This window comes from Onychostruthus taczanowskii, unplaced genomic scaffold, assembly GCF_017590055.1.
Source record: "Onychostruthus taczanowskii isolate IOZ18803 unplaced genomic scaffold, ASM1759005v1 scaffold65, whole genome shotgun sequence".
NCBI classification, from domain to species: domain Eukaryota; kingdom Metazoa; phylum Chordata; class Aves; order Passeriformes; family Passeridae; genus Onychostruthus; species Onychostruthus taczanowskii.
Genome location: NW_024504233.1, coordinates 2,097,654 through 2,117,468, shown reverse-complemented (window position 1 = coordinate 2,117,468; position 19,815 = coordinate 2,097,654). Strand labels below are relative to the sequence as shown.

Below are 19,815 nucleotides of genomic sequence, written 5' to 3'. Positions count from 1 at the left end.
CTCCATGCCCCGAATTTGACCACAACCCAAAAGGGTGGCAGCCCCATGTTCCAGTTGGTGTGGCTTGGTTTGGCTTGGCCACTGTAGGAGACAGAGGCAGTAACGTGTGGCTGCCGGGAGGCCCCATGGTGAACAGGCAGAAGGAGGCACAGAAAGGCTCCCCAGCTCCCGGGGGCACTGAAGCCCAGTGCAGTGCAGGCACCAGCTCTGCTCATATTGCTTCTCATGCAATTCTGTTCTTCTGCTGTTTGCCTCTCCTGGAAGCAGGGCTACCATCACATCTCAGGCATCACACCAGGATAGACTTGCTCAGTGTGCAGTGACACCTTCCTATTTACCCCTTCTCAGGCTGAATGTACTCTCTATATGTAAATACTCTCTGTGTATTTATGTATTTCCTCTTCTTCCTGAGCCTTCACTTAGCATTAGTAAGCAAAGCAACCAGATTAAGGTAATTAAAATAGAAGTGCACATGACAGTGGTTTCAGGTAGCTCTGATAAAGTGTAAGCGTTCCTGTGCTCGTAACATAGATTTAATTAATTTCATTATTTTCCTTTTTCAGTGGTTCATGATGGAGAAACCAGCACAACTCACTATGCTTACAATGACTTTGAACCTTATACCAAAGCTTCTGTATCTGTGACTCCATATACAATCAACAAACACAATTACAAGCTTGAAGGTAGCAGTGAAAGCTGTGAATTTATAACAAAGGCAGGAGGTAAATCTGTTTGCTAACTGTTATGACTAGGCTGATACTAACACAAAGAATTTCCTGGTGTAGTTCATTATATTTTATACATGGTATTACTATTAGCCAAGAAACTGATTAAAATGAAAATAATTGTACTGAAATTCATATAATTAGTGTCCCTTTTAAAATTACTTAATGTTGATCTATTTTTGAATTATACACTTCCTATTTTTATTTTTCTTATATAGATATAATTTTGAAAAGATTTCATTCATTTGAAATTCTTGCAAAGTCTTTAGGAAGGATTATATCCTAATATAAAAAAAAATTAATTAAACAAAAAGATAAAAAAGTTTGATTTTTTTTCTTTGTAGCGTGAAAGCTACAAAGATGTACAGCCTGTACCTTCTGTTGTGTAGTTACCTGTTTGCTTGAAGTAGACTCAGGCTACACCAACACTGTCCATCTGTAATGGATGTCACTTGGTTTGGATGTACCTGTACACAGCTTCCAACATTAGGTTAAAGATGAAAAAATATGTGCCATCCCTTCTGCTGACAGAAAGGTCTGTGCATCTTTGCACATTTTTGCACATCTAGCATTTTTGGGGCTATCCTTTCAAATGTATAGTTTCAAGTATACAGAGTCACCTGAAGCCCCCAAAAAAATAAAAAAGCTGATAAATTAATTTACTGATAAATATAAACAGGTTGTCTGAGACTTAATTGCAATAATAATTTAAATATGGCTTTTATTTTTAGGCAGCCCTAATATTAGCATGATCATGGTTCTTTTCTCTACAAAAGTCTAGTTTGAGCATATTATCTTTTGAAGCCCCCACTTTCTGCATTCCACTCATTTTAATAACTCAGGTGAAGATTAAAATCTACAATATAAGTTTATGGATATGCAAACAACCTCATTTCCCTTAGTTTTTGCAAAAATAACGAGTTGCATCATGAATTAATGGTATTAATTAGACCTTCTCAACAGTTAATAACAAATCAAGCAGGAAGTGTAAGGGTTTTATGGTTTCTTGAACTGAAGGACATGTCAGTGGAACACAAGTCCTTGGAAGCAGGAAAACCCCTACATTTTATAAAAGATGTTTTCATCTTCAACAAATACATTGCCTCCAGAAATGTTCACTTTCTCCTTGTCACAGTTCTTCCAGCAGCATGTGGAATAGCAATCTAACAGATGTGCCCTGTGGATAAAAATGATCAGCTATGATGTAACCTCACACTCAGCCAAGTAAATATCCTGCCACTCCTCACCTGGGATATTTGATCTGCTTATAGAGCCTTACAGGTCTTAGCTCTTCACATGAAGAAAAAATCAGCTGCAGTTTTTTGGGTTTTATTTTTTCTCAATATGCTGTTTTGCAAGTTGACATGTTTTTGTAGAAAATTCCCATGGTGGCGTTCTACTGAAATGTGGCTACTGAGATATGGCTACCAAAATGAGGCTGCCTTACAAAGGCTGCCTCATTTACTTTCTGAACGGTTTTACCAGCTCACAGAGAAAGGTCCTTTGGCTGTGCCCTTTAGTCTGAAACCTGCAACAAACCTGCAACAGAAGAAACTAGAGTCTGAAACCACAGATTAGATTTAACAGATTCTGTACCATTAAAAAGCTTTTTTGGCTTTAGGCCAGACTTAAGTGAAAGGACATTATTCTAAATATTAGAATATACTGGTGACTTCTGGGAGAAAATTTAATTTAAAATAGTTTTGAAACTATACTTACATGTGAATATTCGCATGGAGAACTCTTTTTTTTTTCTGCTGTTTTGTCTCGCCCCATGTTCCCCAAATGAGAAAGTGATGTCAGATGTAAGAGAGATTTGCCATCATACTATTTTTGCAGTCTGTCAGTAGAGCGTTTCAGTTCAACTTCACATCTTTTTCAGTTTAGATAAGCTTATGATTAAGTCAAGGTGATTTTACTTATCTTGTTAAATTTGGACTGAAATTTTTAAGGAAGAAAATATATCAAGTTATTGAGGGAAGGCAGGAAACAGACATGAGCACATACAGCTTGAAATGTTGGGTTTGAAATGATGAGAATAGAGCAAGTAACTCCTTTTCTTGTCTACAGAACCAGAAAAAGTGCATCATGTTAAAACAATATTGACAGCTGATAATGCTGTCCAGATTACATGCAAAAAACAAAATGCATTTGGACCATATGCACATTTTATATTGATTTGGGAGAATGATGGAAAAATTGAAAATGAAAGCAAATGTGAATTTAAAAGAGAAAATCTCTTTTACAGGACAAACTATACATTTAAGGTAAGTTAGCTTATTGTGTTAAAATATACAAAATATTGTATTAAAATATACAAAATATTGCTGCATTTTCATTGTTTAAGCATATTATGCTTGATTTTAGGGAAAAAAAAGGCAAATATGGTGGCAGAGAAGTCAATTTATAATCTGTAGGCCTTAGGTGTAAAAAAGTAATTATTATTTTGGAACTAAAATGCATATGTGCCTAACCTATCAAGTAATCCCTGGTGTGCTATTCCACATAGGTTCTAACAGCAAGAAAAATGCAAGCAGAATACACTGCTTGTACTTGGCTCAGGAGAAGTTTGGGGTTTCCATAAGATTCAAATAGTTTCTTGAGTATGACTGATATTTTAGCTTTTAAAACATATTCCATTTAATGAATGAAGATTTTTGGTTCTTCAGGGACTAATTAGTGTGAAGCACTTCAGATCCTTTTGCATGCCTTTACATCAGCCTCTTACAAGCCAGTCCTTGTGTCTGTACAAAATATAGCATCCTCTGTTTACACGCTTCACTTTCCTCAAGGCTTCCTGCAATTTTCTGTCCAGCATTTCACCCTTTTGGGTGTGTGATTCCCTGAATATGGGAATGAATAATGGCCTTGTGTGATTCCCCGAATATGGCCAGTAGGAATATTTCTTATATCCTGATAGCTCCTCTCAGTAAAGTTTAGGTAAGAAAGATACCAGTAAGAGTGATGGAGTTTTACTACTTTTAAGAAGCAGTTTTACTCATTCCTCACAGTCTTTTCCTCCTTCTCTGATTTTACCTGCACAAATGCAGTATCAGGGAGCTTGAGTAATCTCAGTTTCATGTCAATATTTTGTCAGAATTTTCCCAACAGATTCTGCTCAGAGAGCTTTATATTTGAAAAATAAAGATGAGGTCCTGTAGGAGCAAAAGATCCTTGCATTGTCCCAGTAGCACAGGACCTCTGTGCCATTTAAGGTTTTTGTCCACCACTTTCAGTGAGTAGTTTTCTTTACAGAAAGAATTTGCTTCTGCACCTCTAAATCCTGGCTTCTGCTTTGCATATATTTTGCTTAATTCTTGCCCAAAAACTGGAGAAAGCCTTATGGGCTTAGCTGGTAATGAAAGGACTCTGGTGAAGTTATAGAAAACTCACAAGGAAAAAAAACCCCAGTGTAAAATATTTGACTACAAGTTGTCTTTTAGATCTGACAGGAATTTCTATTAATGAAATTTAAAAGAGCAAATAAATATTAAATATGTGATAAAACATAAACACAGTTGAACAAAAGTTAGTGTTTTAACACCATTTAAAGTACCCGAAAGTTAATGATGGAAGAAAACACCCTATTTAATTGAACTTCTATGAATTACCTACCCATACATAAATTTGTACTAAAACCATCAAATTCAGTGGACTATTTGTATATTTACATTTGCAGCAAATGGGGTTATTATATATTGCACGGTTATTTTTTCAGATTTGGGAGGCTTAGTAAAAGATAAAATTGATTTTACTTTGAGATGCATCTGATTTTTATTTTGTGAAGTATGTTTCCTATTTTTCTAAATTCTTTTTCCTGTCATCTCCATATTTTTGAATCCAGATCTTGCTGTAACTTGGGTAGAAACCTGAGCTGCACTATAAATGTCAATGCAGGGGTTGACAGCAGACACTGCTGTCAATGATGTTGTCAATAGATGGATGAATTTGAAAAATCCATTGTGCTTAGTTTTTTAAGAATTGTATGCAGAAATTTTTACTTGTCATGTCTGAACATCTCTATTATTGTCCCCCACTGCATGCAGCTCTTCGTCTTTAATGGAGAATACAATGGGAAAGTAGTAGTGGGGAGTATAAGAACCAGATGTAAGTAAATATGTACAGCATCTTTACCTTTTGATTTTAGCATAATATAAATAATGTAAATTGTGAATTCAGTTAAATTGCTCCTAATTAAAAATCCAAACTTCCTGTTTTATAGTTAATATTTGATCTGCATTTGAAAAATATCCCCATTCAGTATTAATGTAGCACATCATGTTGACAAGTCATTAATCATAACTCAGAATTATTACACAGCTGTGGTTTCTTCAGGAAACAATCAAATCCAACTAGAAATTAATTTCTCTAACTGACATGATTCACTTTTGGACTATTTTCCTATGTTGGGATCCTGTATTTCAGGAGCTGAACATCTGTGACTTGGCAGAGGTTCCCAATTCCCAGATCAGCAACAGCTGAGAGCTGCACTGTACAGGTCACACAGAGCAGGAGGCAAGCACAGTAATGCTGAACCAATGAGTTGTGGCATTTTGACAGGTGGACATGGAGAATTTAAGGGAACGTTTTCTTAATGAAGACATAAATTTCCCTCCACTACTTTGGCATAGCAAACTCAAACCTGTTTAGTTTTTTTTATCAAAAAGGACCCCAAACCAAAAATTGATGAGCACCGTTTCTAGGGAACTATACAGGTTTCTTTTTTTTAAAGTAATTTTAAAATAGTAAATGTACTGTTTTTCTGTTGGTAGATAATTCTAGAGCCTTGATTATATTCTTGGCATTCTTGATCGTTGTGACTGTAATTGCTTTACTACTGGTTCTGTACAAAATCTATGATCTTCACAAAAAAAAGCTGAGGTAAGCTTCATGTTTGTCTCCCTCTCTTACATAAATGGAAGAGGCATGGGGGTGGCTTTTGGTTTTTCCACAAGATTTCACAGTGGGTAGTGACAAAATGTTACAAATTCAATGTTCCACGAATACTGGGCAAAGATATCCTTTTACCTTTAAATCTTTTAAAAGAAATGAAATTTTTTGTGTTTGTCAAAAAACCCCAAATATAATGAAATAGATTTAAAATGTCTCTGCTCTACCCTTATTTGAGGCACAGAAAAAAATGACTTGTCCCTAGTTTTGTGAAAAAAAAAAATCAGAAATATGTGGAAAACATTTCCTTCATGGTTTAAATCAAAAGTAATGAAAATAATCCACACTTTCTTGGAACTCTTTTAATTGCTTGTTCACCCTAAACAATATCTCAGGGAGGTGTTGCTTATTACAGTGACCTCTCGATGGCTCAGCAGTTCTGTAGCACAGAGGATGGCAATAGAAGCATGGCCATTGCATTCCCTGATGCTGTGGCTACTTACCATTTAAACTTACTGTATTTTAGTTATGTGTTAGTTTTCTGTCACTAGCAAGGGAAGAAGATGGTGTGAGCAGTCACTTCAGTGAAGAAATTAAATACACATTTGTTGTAGGTGAGACAGGCAAAATCAGGCAGGCACTACAGGTTTTTGGTGTGGCCACCTTGTTTCTCTGCCTTGGGGCGGGAGGGCAGGAGGACAAGGATCCCAACCACATCTGCATAGTCCCAGGTGTAGCACTGTTGTTTCACTGATTTGATTTAACTTATTATCATATATATCTTACTAGTCAAAGCATTTACAGGTGCTTTTGCTTCTACAGCAATTCTTCTGAAGGCGTGAACCTTGTTGCAGGTAAGTATCTTTATATATTTAGCAATTTATATTTATTTCCACTTAACCTCAGGTCTTGCTACCACCTTTGGGTTATTTGCATTCTAGGTTGCATAGACAGATTACAGATATCAACATGATAACACCTTATATGGAGGACAAAAATACTTCAGTAAATACTTAGAAGTGTTTATACTTGAGTGAACTGAAAGTTCATCAGTGTTTGAAAAATTCTTATTAGTCAATTAAAAACCCAGTTATAATTATCCCAGACAATGTTTGTGATATATTTAACACTGAGAATAAGTCCAGAATAAAATCCATCTTAAAACATAATTTCCCTTTTCTGTGCACCTTTTTCCAAAATAAGACTATTTTTATATTAATATTATATAAATATATATACATTTATATAAATATATATATTAATAAATATTTATATTTGTATTCTATATATAAATAAGTTATTTTTTACTGAAAAAGTTTGACGTCTTTCAAATCCCAAAGACTGAAAATTTTGTGCACCTTTTTGTGCAAGATTTCAAAGCCTGTGAAGAAAGACAGGATCAGTCAATACCAGAAAGCTTCAAGTAAAAAATAATTTAGAACACTAAAATTCACAAAAAGTAACTACATTAAATGGGAAGTAGGACCGTGAATTTGAAATTCAAATCCATTTGCTTAAACACAACTTTTCAATGTCAATGAAAAATGAATATATGTCTAGTAAGAGGTGTTACAACTTGTTCAGTTGTTTTTTTTTTCATTCAAGATGATATTGCAGATTATTGCAACTCAGAACATAAATTTGAGAAAATGTGGAAAGTCAGCTGATACATGTTGTTATTTTTTAATCACTGACCAGAACTGAAGCTGAAGGCAAGGCTGTGTAACTGTTGTGAGTGTTGAGGCAGTTGCTGTGCCCTGAATATCACAGTCACCAGTTTGTGCAAAAGTACTGATGTGGTGTCCCTGCATGTGGCCTCCTCCAGAGGTGTCTCCAGTCAGGCAGCAGATCTGGAAAAGTTCTCTTATTCCCACAGCCTGTTTGCTCACAGCTGGCTCAGGCAACAGCAGTTTTATAAAAATAAATGCACCAGGTTAAAAGAAAGAGTTTAGTACCTTTGTTAATTTATCTGGCAGTTTTAGCATCACATTTACTGAAGTGTGATGGACGTTTTCAATATCAGTAACAATAAACATTTGATTTATTTACACAGTTAAAGATGATGACAAGCAACTTCTCAATATAGAGCCAATACCCTCAGAGCTATTGCTGGACACATACAAGAGGAAGATTGCAGATGAAGGAAGGCTTTTCTTGGAAGAATTTCAGGTTTGTCCTTCACTCAAAATATACCACAAGTTTTTATCCAGGTGTTGGAAGAATTCCATCCAGGAGCATGTTTGAAGTACATGTACTAGTTAGAAATAAATAAATATTCTAAAAAATTGAGTGACTTCTCGTCTAAGGTCAAATAGCCCACAGTTAATTTTGCTAGCAATCTCTCACCATTGTAAGATGAAAATACTATTTTTTTCCTGAAAGTGTTCTTCAGCAAAAATATAAAGGATGCAGTCTAAATACCTCTTATCCTAAAGTATCTTTTAACACATATTTTTAAACTTTGTCTTACTGCATAGCCATGGGGATGTAAATAATACGTAATTGTGGAGATATATACCAACTATATTAAGAAGAAGAATTTTTTGAACTTTAGCTATAAGAAATATAAGAAGTAATGTCTTATGAAGTAAAATGTTACCTTCCAGATTCAGTAATTCCAAATTATTTCCATATTCATTTGACTATTTTAAATCTAGGCTTAACTAATAAAATAAATTTTGTATTTTACAGAGTATTCCTAGAGTCTTCAGTAAATTTCCTATAAAGGAGGCCAAAAAGAGTCATAATCAGAACAAAAACCGTTACATTGATATTCTTCCATGTGAGTATTTGTAATCATTTTGACATGTTTTATATATGTTTCAATTGTCATTGCCTTGAGATAATATAATTATTTTGGTTTAAATTATTTAAACAGATGACCATAACCGTGTTGAGCTCTCAGAGATGCCAGGAGATCCAGGATCAGACTATATCAATGCAAGTTATATTGATGTGAGTGACCTTTACTTTAAAAAAGTAGATACTATGGAAGAAATCTTACTTAGATACTACGGAAGAAATCCTGTAGTCAGTGCATTTGAAGCATCAGCACCTTGGAGGATTTCCATTGGGGTTGCTTTCACCTTTGTAATGTATTTGGTATTATTGAATTGTTGCATATTGAATTTATTTTTAAAGTTGAAAATCGTTTAGATTGTTCATGCTTTCTTTCTAAAAGTTAATAACAATGTACTTTTCACAGGGCTTCAAAGAACCAAGAAAATATATTGCTGCACAAGGTAATTTATAATCTTAAAAGGATACGCTTTCTTTATTCACCCATTATTTTAGAGTAGTAAAATCCTATTAGTAAGCTTAAAGGAAAAACAAAGATCTGACATTTTGAAATTTAATATGACAAAGTTGTCAATGAGTTTTTGCTTAGGGAATTTTTGTGACAATTAATAAATCGTACTTCAAAGACAGATTTCGCATGTTGTATAATTTTACACCGAAAGTTTTCAGATTTTGTAGCTAGGCACTAAAGATACAGATGAGAGATTTTAAATGCTGTAGCCTACTGGCAGCAGCCATAATGAAATCAAGTGTGTGGCTCTTCCTTGCATGATCTCTGCTTAGCTCTTCAGATTGCCTAGGTAAGCATGCAGGTGTTTTATCATGTGGGTGCACTCTGAAAAAGTCCCTTAAATTATCTCCTTCTAGGCCCCAAGGATGAAACCACAGATGATTTCTGGAGAATGATCTGGGAACAGAAGGCAACCATTATTGTCATGGTGACTCGCTGTGAGGAAGGAAAGAGGGTGAGAAATATCCGTCCTTCCCTCCTCCTATCTTTCCACCATGTTTCTCTGAAAGCTGAGTGGGTTGCTGTGCTGTGCTCAATTACATACTTAAGTACTTTGCTTTTTGCATTCTTTGCTGTTCTCTCATTGTGGCAGAACCTGTGTTGAAAAGCATGTCAAAACAGTGTTGCCTTATGAATTACCAGTCTTACCAGAAAATATCACTTTAGTCACAGCGGTGTGTAGCAGAGGGTGAGCTTCCAAATTACAGCTAATTAATCCAGAAAAGGGCTCAAGGTAGAACTGTAGCTCCTCATAGATCTGTCAGAAAAGGTATGGCTTTTATTTTTCTCCTGTCTATTCTGATAACCTGGCAGTGCCCTCAGTAGAGTCTAGAAACAATATTTTACCTGTGCTGCCTTTTCTAAAGTGGAAGGCTGGGTGCTTCTGGCCCGCTTTTGTTCCTTATTCCAGGTACAGCAGGAAGAAGGGGAACTGCTGTTTTAGCTGCAGTTAAGGATGTTGACAGCCTGCAGATTTACAGCACACCCAAGCTGATGTTACAGGCAGGCAGAAGCAGCAGCCCTCATTGAAGACTGAAAAACAAGGCATGGAAGTAGCTGCAAACATTTCTCCAGCCATCAGGCAACAGTAGCAGTCACTCTTCCTTGTTTCAACTAGCGTACAGGATTTTTTTTCCCCCACTATACATCTGAAGTTAAATTCCATTGCCATAAATTTCAGGTCAGAGACCTGAGTTGTTGGATATTTGGAATTGAAAAGTTGGAAAAGCTATACTGATTTGCCATCTATTTAAAATTAGGCTTTTTTCTAGCTCTCAGTTCTCTGCCACATCACCACATCACATCACTTACTTAACTTCATCTCTTCACAGAACAAATGTGCCCAGTACTGGCCATCAATGGAGAACAGGACTGCAACGTATGGGGACATCATTGTGAAGGTCTATGAAAGTAAAACATGCCCAGACTATGTCATTCAGAAACTGCACATCACAAATGTAAGTTGACTCAAAAGTGAGAGACTGACTGGAACCGGAGTGTCCATTTGGAGTCTGTATTTTAAGAGAGAAGAGTCAGCTCTCAGTGGAAGATGCTCTGCTGTCTTTCCTAAACGTCATATAGCTTAAGGGAAAACTTAGATATAGGTGTAATTTCTTGCAAGAAATATGAGTTAGATATATATTTCTCAACTTCAAAAGGTATCTTTCCTTAATTCTTTGGAACCAACATTTAGGATTATGCTATTAATATGCTGCTAAATGGTAAAAAATTAATATATACCCTGCAGTGTCTTTATATATTTAGTTTGTTCTCTAACACAAAAAATTTGCTTTGTGTGTATCTCAGCATAACCCCCTCTGCATATAAAATCAGTGTGACCCTTCTGATAATTGTACAGTGGGACAATCAAAAATTCTGGTAGTCTCAAGTGTGTTTATAAATATAAGTGTTTTAAAATCACCATTTCTAAATGTGTGAAGTCATTAAGGCTGGTTAATTGCTCTCTTTCACATATCTGAAGTCACATTAGTTGCCCTGTGTGTAATTGAGAACAAAATTTGCCATCAAAAGCTAAATCCTCAGCTCAGGCCCTTTGCAAAAATATTTCAGTGATAATAAATGAGCCCAAATCATAGCTAAAAGCACTCAGACTCAAAGAGTAAATGTGCTGGCAGATCTTCAGCAAACAACAGAATCTACCCATTTTGATTCACAATTACAGCTGGAAATTCCTATTCTGCTGTCTCATATTGCATTAAAATTTACTCAGGAAGTGGTCTGATTAAAAGAAAGCTGTAGCTTTGTGTGGTCAGTGAGCAAATCAGAATGTTAAAAACTACCTATTTACAAAGACATTGCTCTGTCCCTTAAGGAATATGACATTAGAAATGAATGACTGCAGCAGGTTGAGGGCTGATATTTTTAGAACTGTCTGCTCTTTGTTCAGCTGACATCATATCAATAAAGATAAAATGGATATTGGTTGAGGAATTGAAGAGTGGTCCATGGCAAAAAAGTGGAGACTTCTGCAGTTCTGGTAGAAGAGTGATGTATAATTACTGAAACAATGGCAAACAACTGTATGAATAGCTCTGCCACAATTGGATAACTCAACTATGAGTAAGAATTTGGAGGTTAATTAGTGGAAATATGCCTGTACAGCCATATAAGTCTTGGCCAGTAAAGCAATGTCTTTGAGGGGTTTTTCTAATTTAGTTTTATAATCATGGTTATCAAAATTTATGTCCTCTCTGTTAGTCTAGCAGTAAGATACCAAAGTCCACTCAATACTCACGTGCTTTGGGCTTTAATCTAGTCACTTACATTTATGTATACATCTGTATACATATACTAATGTATATATATTGATTGATATATATTAAAAACCAAACTTCACTTTTTCTAGGGAAGAGAAAGGACAGCTGGAAGAGATGTCACTCATATCCAATTCACAAGCTGGCCAGACCATGGAGTCCCTGAGGATCCACATCTCCTCCTCAAACTCCGACGCAGAGTTAATGCCCTCAGCAACTTTTTTAGTGGTCCGATCGTGGTTCATTGCAGGTAAATATATGTTGTTCTTTAAAAAAATTGGTAATGTTAAATGACTGAAATGAAGCTATTCAGAAAAGGGATCTGGCAAAAGTCTTTGTCTGATCCCAGATTTTGTGACTTAAACACTTGAAAATGAGGCAGCAAAAGATACACCAGGCCTGTTTTCTGAAGGATATGAAAGAAGTTCAGGTTGATAAAACCTGGGGATACATTTTGAAAAACCGCCAGATCAATGTTGGGCTGCTCTGGCTATAAGCACCGTATTTGGCCATGCTGGCCTTGCTTTCATTAAAAGATACTAAAAGTGCAAACTCATCGTTGTTTGTGTTGCCATTGCCTGTGGATAACCGAGTCCCTTTGTGCGTGGCAGCGCCGGCGTTGGGCGCACGGGGACGTACATCGGAATCGATGCCATGTTGGAGGGGCTGGACGCGGAGGGCAGAGTGGATGTTTATGGCTACGTTGTGAAACTGCGTCGGCAGCGATGCCTCATGGTCCAAGTAGAGGTATCTTCCTGAAACTCCTGCCACCACTCTCCTGTTCTAGGGCTTCAGCAGGATTTCTCACAAGTGCATTGCTCAGTTCAGTTGAAGCTGTTCATAGAAAATACAGCTCTGAAAAGTATTAAGAGGGAAAAAAACTTCCAACATAATTTTTCAGTTTTAGAAACTTCAACTTTTTAAGTTCAGACTTTAGATGAGGAAGCCAAGGAGAACAGCTTTTTTGGCATACAAGTCATAAATGCAAAACTGAGCTTGCAGAGTGAAACTAGATTTTAAAAATTCTAAATTACATCTGCCCAAGTGCAATTTTCATATGAGTTGAGTACAACAAAAGTTATGGACTGATGCATTACCTGATTTTAACTTATTTCAGCATTTTAAAGTTTTAACACTTGAATTTGATATCTGTTTAGTGTTAATGCTTAATATTAATAACACTAATGATATTATCACAGGAGTAATAGTTTTTAATAATGATTTTAAAAAGTGATATGATTTTTTTTTAAACTCTTTAACTTCATGTGTAAACTCTTCAAATGGGAAACACCAGTCACAGTACATCCTTATTCATCAAGCACTGGTGGAATACAATCAGTATGGAGAAACAGAGATCAATCTCTCAGAGCTGCATTCCTCCCTTAACAATCTGAAAAGAAAAGACCACCCGAGTGAGCCTTCTCTGCTGGAGGCAGAGTTCCAGGTAAATAAGCTTTGTATTCCAGCTGCCCTTCCTTCCCACTTATGTTAAAAATTGCCTTGCAGAATAGTCATTAGCTAGAGAGATACCTCAGGCATTAGGCCATTTAGGTGCTATTTTATTTCTCTGACCACAGAAGTTTCTTTACCTCCATGAAAAAAAGCTGTATGCTAATGAAGTTTTACTTCTGCTTTGGCATTTATATTTTTAGAAAGATGGAGCTCACAGAATGATTACTTGTGTCTGTGTTCATGATTTCCTCTACCATTGTACATGGTGTAGCAGGCATTTTTAAATGGTAGTTCAGATGATACCAAAGTTTAAGAACTGAAGTTTAGGACAGAGGCACTGCAAGATGAAGACTGGGTGTGAGTCCTGAGGAGACAATGATCTCAAGAACCATTTTAATCAAGCATAATATCAAATATCCTCTTTCTTCAGCGATTGCCATCCTATAAGGGGTGGCGGACACAGAACACTGGGAATCGGGATGAAAATAAAAGCAAAAATAGGAATGCCAACATAATTCCTTGTAAGTATTTTCCATTGCATTATTTTATCCCACCTTGCCTTATTTTATCTGTTTTCTTCTATTAGAAAAATTTTGAAAAAATGAGCAATTCGTCTTATAGAGTAGTATTTGATTAGTTTTCTGAACACTGTAAAATTCTAAAATTCTTATAGTAATTAAAAAAGAAAGATGAGTTTTTACCAATGTGAATTATTGGGAGTGTTTATTTCAAACAAGGTGGCCTTGGTTCTGCAGTCTGTTGTGAAAGGACTGGCCTTTCTATTCCCTGGCCCCCACAAATGCCATACCCAAGGGTGTGCTGTGACGGTGACATTTTGTCTCACACAGATGACTTTAACCGCGTGCCCATCAGGCACGAAGAAGATTGCAGTAAGGAGGGTGAGCATGATTCAGATGAGTCCTCGGATGAGGACAGCGACTGTGAGGAGTCCAGCACATACATCAATGCTTCCTTCATAACTGTATGTATTGAGAAGATACACTGTAGGCATTTGACAAGCTTTCAGCTAAAACTCTTATTCTCTTGTTGGCATCACAGTAGAAAAGAATTTAGTTGAATAAGGGAGACGGAATTGATGGCTGATTGGGAAATCCATCTATGTTTAAAACCATTGGCCTTCAGCTGGCCTCATGATAACATATATTTCCATTACGTGGCATCTGTCTACAGCTGGAACCAGATTAGTATTTTTCCTGTTAGTAAAATGTGACTATAGTTATTCACATGGACCAAACTCTACCAGTGAAAATTGGAGCCAACAATGTTTTGGTATCCTTATATATCCAAAGAAGAACAATTATTGGTCATAAATGAAGTAACTGATTTTAATGGAATTACTAGCTAAGTTCCATTTATCTGAATCCTTTGAAATGCTGCACTGTTAGGATACCTATTCAGGGTAAATTCAGCTTTTAGGAAGCTCAGTGTGAACTGACTGGTGCACCAACTTTGTGTGGTGTAAACACAATTTCTTAGTGGTAAAATCAAATGGCTGTGTAAAACAGAATGTTTTACCTCTCAAAAATATGCTTTTCAAAAAATGTCAGGGTGAGATCTCAGCCACTGCAGCATCAGTATATCTTGTTGTCAGTCTGAAGTGATGTTCTTAGGTGGACTGAGGTTAGTGTCGTTTGGGTAGTAGAATTCCTGTAAGACTGTAAGGCCTACTGTGAAAGGCATGTTTTCCCTTTAAACAAACATGTTCATTAATTTATTTAGTGGGGTATTCCTTAAATGACGAGTTCTAGTGTTTGACAATCAGATTTCAAATGAATTGATGAAAAGAATTGTTTCTTTTATAGGGTTACTGGGGTCCAAAAGCCATGATTGCAACACAGGGACCACTGCAGGAAACTATCTCTGACTTCTGGCAAATGGTGTTCCAAAGAAAAGTCAAAGTCGTTGTTATGCTGACAGAGCTGAAGGAGGGAGATCAGGTGGGGGCATGATCTGCACACTTACACACTGAATATCCTCTACATGCAAACAAAACACTGCACTGCACTCTCTCATTCCCTTGCTCAAATGTTTTCCATAGGATGAGGAATTTGCGTTTCCAATATATTTTGCTCTATCATTTACCTACTTAATTTACTTTCCAAAGAATTTTTGAGGGAAAAGTGTATGATGCTGTATTTTAAAATACCATGGAACTCCTTTAAAGTCAGTACAGTCTCTAAGTGCATGTGGAAGGCAAAGTAAAAAGAGATTTAAGTGGTAATCACTGACTTGTACTTTTATCCATTTTAGGAACTCTGTGCACAGTACTGGGAAGAAGGAAAACAAACATATGATGGCATAGAAGTTCAAATGGCAGATGTCAAGTCTGGTCCTAGCTATACCATACGTGCATTTGATGTTACACATCTGAAGGTGAAAGTCTCTTTGCAAATTCCAAAACATGGTTTTCAAGGAGTTTTTAAATTTAAAAACAAATTTATAAACTTAGCCTCAAGAAAGAGAAGAAACAGTTCCCACTGCAGTTCTCAGAACTCCTGCTCTAATGGAAATATTTTTCTCTTCCAGACCAACAGTCAATCATGAGAAATGCTATAAATTATCTCAAGTTTTCTATTTAGTGAGTTGCTGAAATGGTGGTAGGGGAGTCTTAGGAGATCAACTCTCTTTTCTACTTTGAACAAAGCTTGGATGTTTACCTACCTCATATTCATGAGGCAGAACTCTCACCCTGCAGTTCCTCAGGAATATAATTCTTTGTTAATCAGCAGCAATAGAGTTAGTGTGTGAATCTGTATTTTATCCTGAGCATTAACCACATCTCCACTGCTGTTTTCCAGACAAAAGAAACTCAGAAGGTGTATCAGTATCAATACCACCAGTGGAGTGGCTGTGATGTTCCAGAAACCCCCAAAGATTTAGTCAGCATGATTCTCAACATTAAACAAAAACTTCCAGCCAGACCAGTCACTGAGGACAACAGGAGAACCCGCAGTGTCCCGCTGCTTGTCCACTGCTGGTGGGTCTGAATTCAGAACACAGACATTCACCTACCTCTAAGTTCTGGATATACATAGCAACCATAGTTTTGGGATGCCTACCTTTTCTCACAAGCCTTTCCGTGTGTCTGGAGACTCAGCTCTCCAAAGAAGATTCCTTGAATTGCTCAAGGTTGCCCTTTTGGATTGTAGTGATGAAAAGAATGCACACTTCTCTTGGGCAAGTGTGGGCACAGAGCAGGTGCTATGAGCAGCTCCTCTTGGCTGGTGCACCTGTGTTGTGGGGAAATGCTAGGTCAGAGTGCACTTGCAGGATGCACTAGTGAATATCCAGTAGAGTTTTTGGGATCATCTCTCACTCCAGGATACAAGTGCACTTTTCTAGGACCTTTTCCAGGAATAGCCTTCTAAACCAGAAGATAATCCTGCTAACAATAGTTGAGGCTGTAAGTCTCAAATTTTGAATTTCCCTATTTCCTTTAAGTGGTACCTCAGGTCCAGGTAGTCTCTAGGTAAACTACGTCCTGTGTGAATCCTACACGTATACTTAATTGTGACAATTTCAATCCAGTCAAAAATGCTTTGGAATATAACTCAGTATGAAGTTTTTAAAATATATCTAACATTTAGTCAGAAGACTTCTGATTTTGCTTTGTAAATTTACATGTATATTTTGCATCATCTTGTAGTGATGGATCACAGCAGACTGGTGTATTTTGTGCTTTAATGACCCTTTTGGAAAGTGCAGAAATAGAAGAAGTAGTAGATGTTTTCCAAGTAGTAAAATCACTTCGTCGCACCAGGCTGGGAATGGTCTCCACCTTCGTAAGTAAATCTTATGAATTAACAGGATAAAAAAGAGACTACTTACCATGATCACTAATATCCCCATAATCTTGGGCATAATTTCTGCATAGGGAGCACTGATTCTAATCAGAACATTCACACTCACCACCATTTGGGCAGTGGTGCTTGCTGATAGGAGTGAAGGAGTCCGAGCTATCCAGAGCTGCAGTTCTGTACTGCCTTTGGCAAAGGGTCTATAGTTTCAAATTACAAATTGCATTAATTGCTGTTCCTGCAGTTGGTTCATGATGTTCATGCAGTGTCCCTTCTGCAGCTGGGAGATGAATTCCATTTGCAGGCTGGCAGCCACTGACTGTTTTGTTTAGTCACTCCAGAGGAACTGTGGCACACACTGTGCACAAAATAGACCTGGGTGTTGTCAATATGGGCAGGTTATTACATGACCTTCCAGACTCACTACAATACATGTTGTTTACAACTTAGGTAGTCTAAAAAACATATATTTTGGTACTTTATGAAACAAAAGGGCACTGAGAGACAGCTTGGAATATCTGATGCAGACAGTTTCAGAGATGTTATGTACACATGAAGTCAGAATAAACCATAGAAGCAACACTCTGTATGCCAAAAACTGTTGAAGTGCTTCATTATACAGTCTTGCTTGTCCAACTACATGCTATACTTCTAAAATGTAAGAGAAAAAAGAAAGAATGGATTAATTCTTGGACTCTGAGCATTCCATTAACACTAACTTCTCTTTATTTTTAAGGAACAATACCAATTTCTGTATGACACCATTGCCAGTACCTACCCTGCACAGAATGGACAAATAAAGAAGAACAGCCAGCAGGAAGATACAGTCGAATTTTGCAATGAAGTAGGAAAATCAGATCAGGAAACTGATTTGATCACAACTGATCTTGCCCCACCACGGCCAGAGGAAACTGAGCCACCTGAAATATGTGATGGTTCAAAGGCTGCAGATAGCACTAAGGGAACAGAAAGCTCTACAAATGGCCCCACAACTGCAGTTCTAACTTAGAGCTAGACTAAAAAAGTGCTTTTTCGCATGCAAAAAATCTTAAGCAAAATGGGAGGTATAAGATTTCTTCTTCTTCCCACTTTTTTTTTTTTAATTTTAGTTATTTTGGTTTTTGAAAGGTACAAATTTAAAGGAATACTTGAAACTTGTAGAGAGAGACAAAGAACTGTGGAATTTTTTTTTGTGTAGATTTGCATTTAATACTTCTACAGAAACCTTCACTATTTTTATACTTTTCTTTTTAAAAATATGTACAGTGTAATACTATGCTGAGGAGTGCGAAGCAAATTTTTTTATTTCTGTAACAAGGAAAAAAGCAACTCAGAACAAGATTGAGTTGCAAGAACAGGTCTGTCTTCAAAACTACTAGCAAGTAAGTGAACCTATAGGTAAGCATATATTCTAGTATTTGAGGACTAATGAGAGCATTAATAATACTCTTGGCACTTGAGGGAGTTTGCCAAACAGTTTTAAGAGCTTATAATGTACATCATGTGGCATTTCCAAGGAATTCCTATTTACAAAGGACGTGCAAGTTCTCCCATATCAGTGCAGAATAGAAATTTTTGCATTTTTCTAAGTGTCCTCAAGGTGTCCTTATTGCTCCACATATATTAATCTGATACTCCTGTAGGAGTTTGGAGATCCACATTTGATCATTGCAAGAGTTCTGGTGGAAAACACATCCCGTTTACTCTTATAGCTTAAAATACTGAGTGCTTGCATATCTATTTCTTATGCTTACATTTATTTAAAGGACTACTTCCATGAATGCCTCCAAACTCTTTTCAGAATTGGAAAATACTTTGATAATTTTACTTGTAGATTTTAATTGGTACAGGATATTTTTTTCATAATGTTGTTTTGTATGTTACAATTTTGATATTTTTACTATTTCTTGCTGGATTTTTGCCTACTGTTTTCAGAACAAATAAAAAAGGTAATAATTGACAAGATAAAAATTTTGTTCTCTAATACTATGCAAACTGATCATTTACTTCTAAATGTATAAAATCTTGTGCTGTGCCATACATGGATAAAATTTACAAATGTCAGTAGGAAAACACATAATTTAATTCTTCTAAAACTGTGTGTGTACCCAGGTAAGTGTCATGACTCTCGGAACAGAGGAAAGAGGCTTCATTTTATTATGCTTGAAGCCATCAAAGGAACAGTCACGCAATAGATTCAGTGCTCCAAGTTTATCACTGCTTGTTCCTAATTTCTCATTACAAAACATAATTGAAATCACTTAGAGAGCTGTCTAAACAACATGTACAGTCACACTTGGTTAAAACCCTGATTTAATTGTGCTGTTAGCCTTGATCAAATATATCATTCACAATTATCAGCTCAGACGAGTGCTTGCTGGCAGTCTTGCTTCAGAAAGTGGCAGCAAGCAGACACAGAGCAGGGGGATTCCCCTTGGCTGTCAGCTGAATTCCCTTTTCAGCAAGGGGTTGTGTTAGGTGATAAACTAACAAAGCTGAAGGGGTCATGTGTGGAGGGGAAGCTCTAGGGACTACATGGGAAAATTATCTAAAAGATATTGTTGGCCCAAAATCTGTTGGCTAGTTTTAGAGGAACGAAAAACAAAATTGCGAATTTAGCATACCTTGAAGATCTAAAGTATAAAGACCCTTGGATGCAGATTAGTCACTGGTGTTCATTGCATGTCAGAGAACAATTAATATATGGTTATTAATGTATTGTTAATATATATCCTTTGTTTAAGATTTCCCAACTGTAGAACTTCTCTTTCACATAGAAAAACTAAGAGGTGAGTACTGCTGTCTAATGTAAGGCTGTGGAAGCAGACTAGTCACACTTTTAAAAA

General features: G+C 36.6%; 1 protein-coding gene across 1 annotated transcript in view; it reads left to right on the top strand.

Moving 5' to 3' along the window:
- Positions 1 to 18,884, top strand: part of PTPRC (protein tyrosine phosphatase receptor type C) — a 58,391-nt gene extending 39,507 nt beyond the window's left edge. The window contains exons 11-31 of the mRNA XM_041420721.1: positions 564 to 722; positions 2,796 to 2,992; positions 4,772 to 4,832; positions 5,498 to 5,606; positions 6,438 to 6,469; positions 7,669 to 7,784; positions 8,307 to 8,397; positions 8,494 to 8,570; positions 8,821 to 8,857; positions 9,282 to 9,379; positions 10,257 to 10,382; positions 11,792 to 11,949; positions 12,311 to 12,446; positions 12,994 to 13,143; positions 13,582 to 13,672; positions 14,000 to 14,133; positions 14,975 to 15,109; positions 15,423 to 15,545; positions 15,971 to 16,149; positions 16,819 to 16,954; positions 17,706 to 18,884. Coding sequence (XP_041276655.1) covers positions 564 to 722; positions 2,796 to 2,992; positions 4,772 to 4,832; positions 5,498 to 5,606; positions 6,438 to 6,469; positions 7,669 to 7,784; positions 8,307 to 8,397; positions 8,494 to 8,570; positions 8,821 to 8,857; positions 9,282 to 9,379; positions 10,257 to 10,382; positions 11,792 to 11,949; positions 12,311 to 12,446; positions 12,994 to 13,143; positions 13,582 to 13,672; positions 14,000 to 14,133; positions 14,975 to 15,109; positions 15,423 to 15,545; positions 15,971 to 16,149; positions 16,819 to 16,954; positions 17,706 to 17,978 — 2,618 coding nt within the window. The 3' untranslated portion in view covers positions 17,979 to 18,884. The remainder of the gene's footprint in view (positions 1 to 563; positions 723 to 2,795; positions 2,993 to 4,771; positions 4,833 to 5,497; positions 5,607 to 6,437; positions 6,470 to 7,668; positions 7,785 to 8,306; positions 8,398 to 8,493; positions 8,571 to 8,820; positions 8,858 to 9,281; positions 9,380 to 10,256; positions 10,383 to 11,791; positions 11,950 to 12,310; positions 12,447 to 12,993; positions 13,144 to 13,581; positions 13,673 to 13,999; positions 14,134 to 14,974; positions 15,110 to 15,422; positions 15,546 to 15,970; positions 16,150 to 16,818; positions 16,955 to 17,705) is intronic.
- The last annotated feature ends 931 nt before the right edge of the window (positions 18,885 to 19,815 follow it).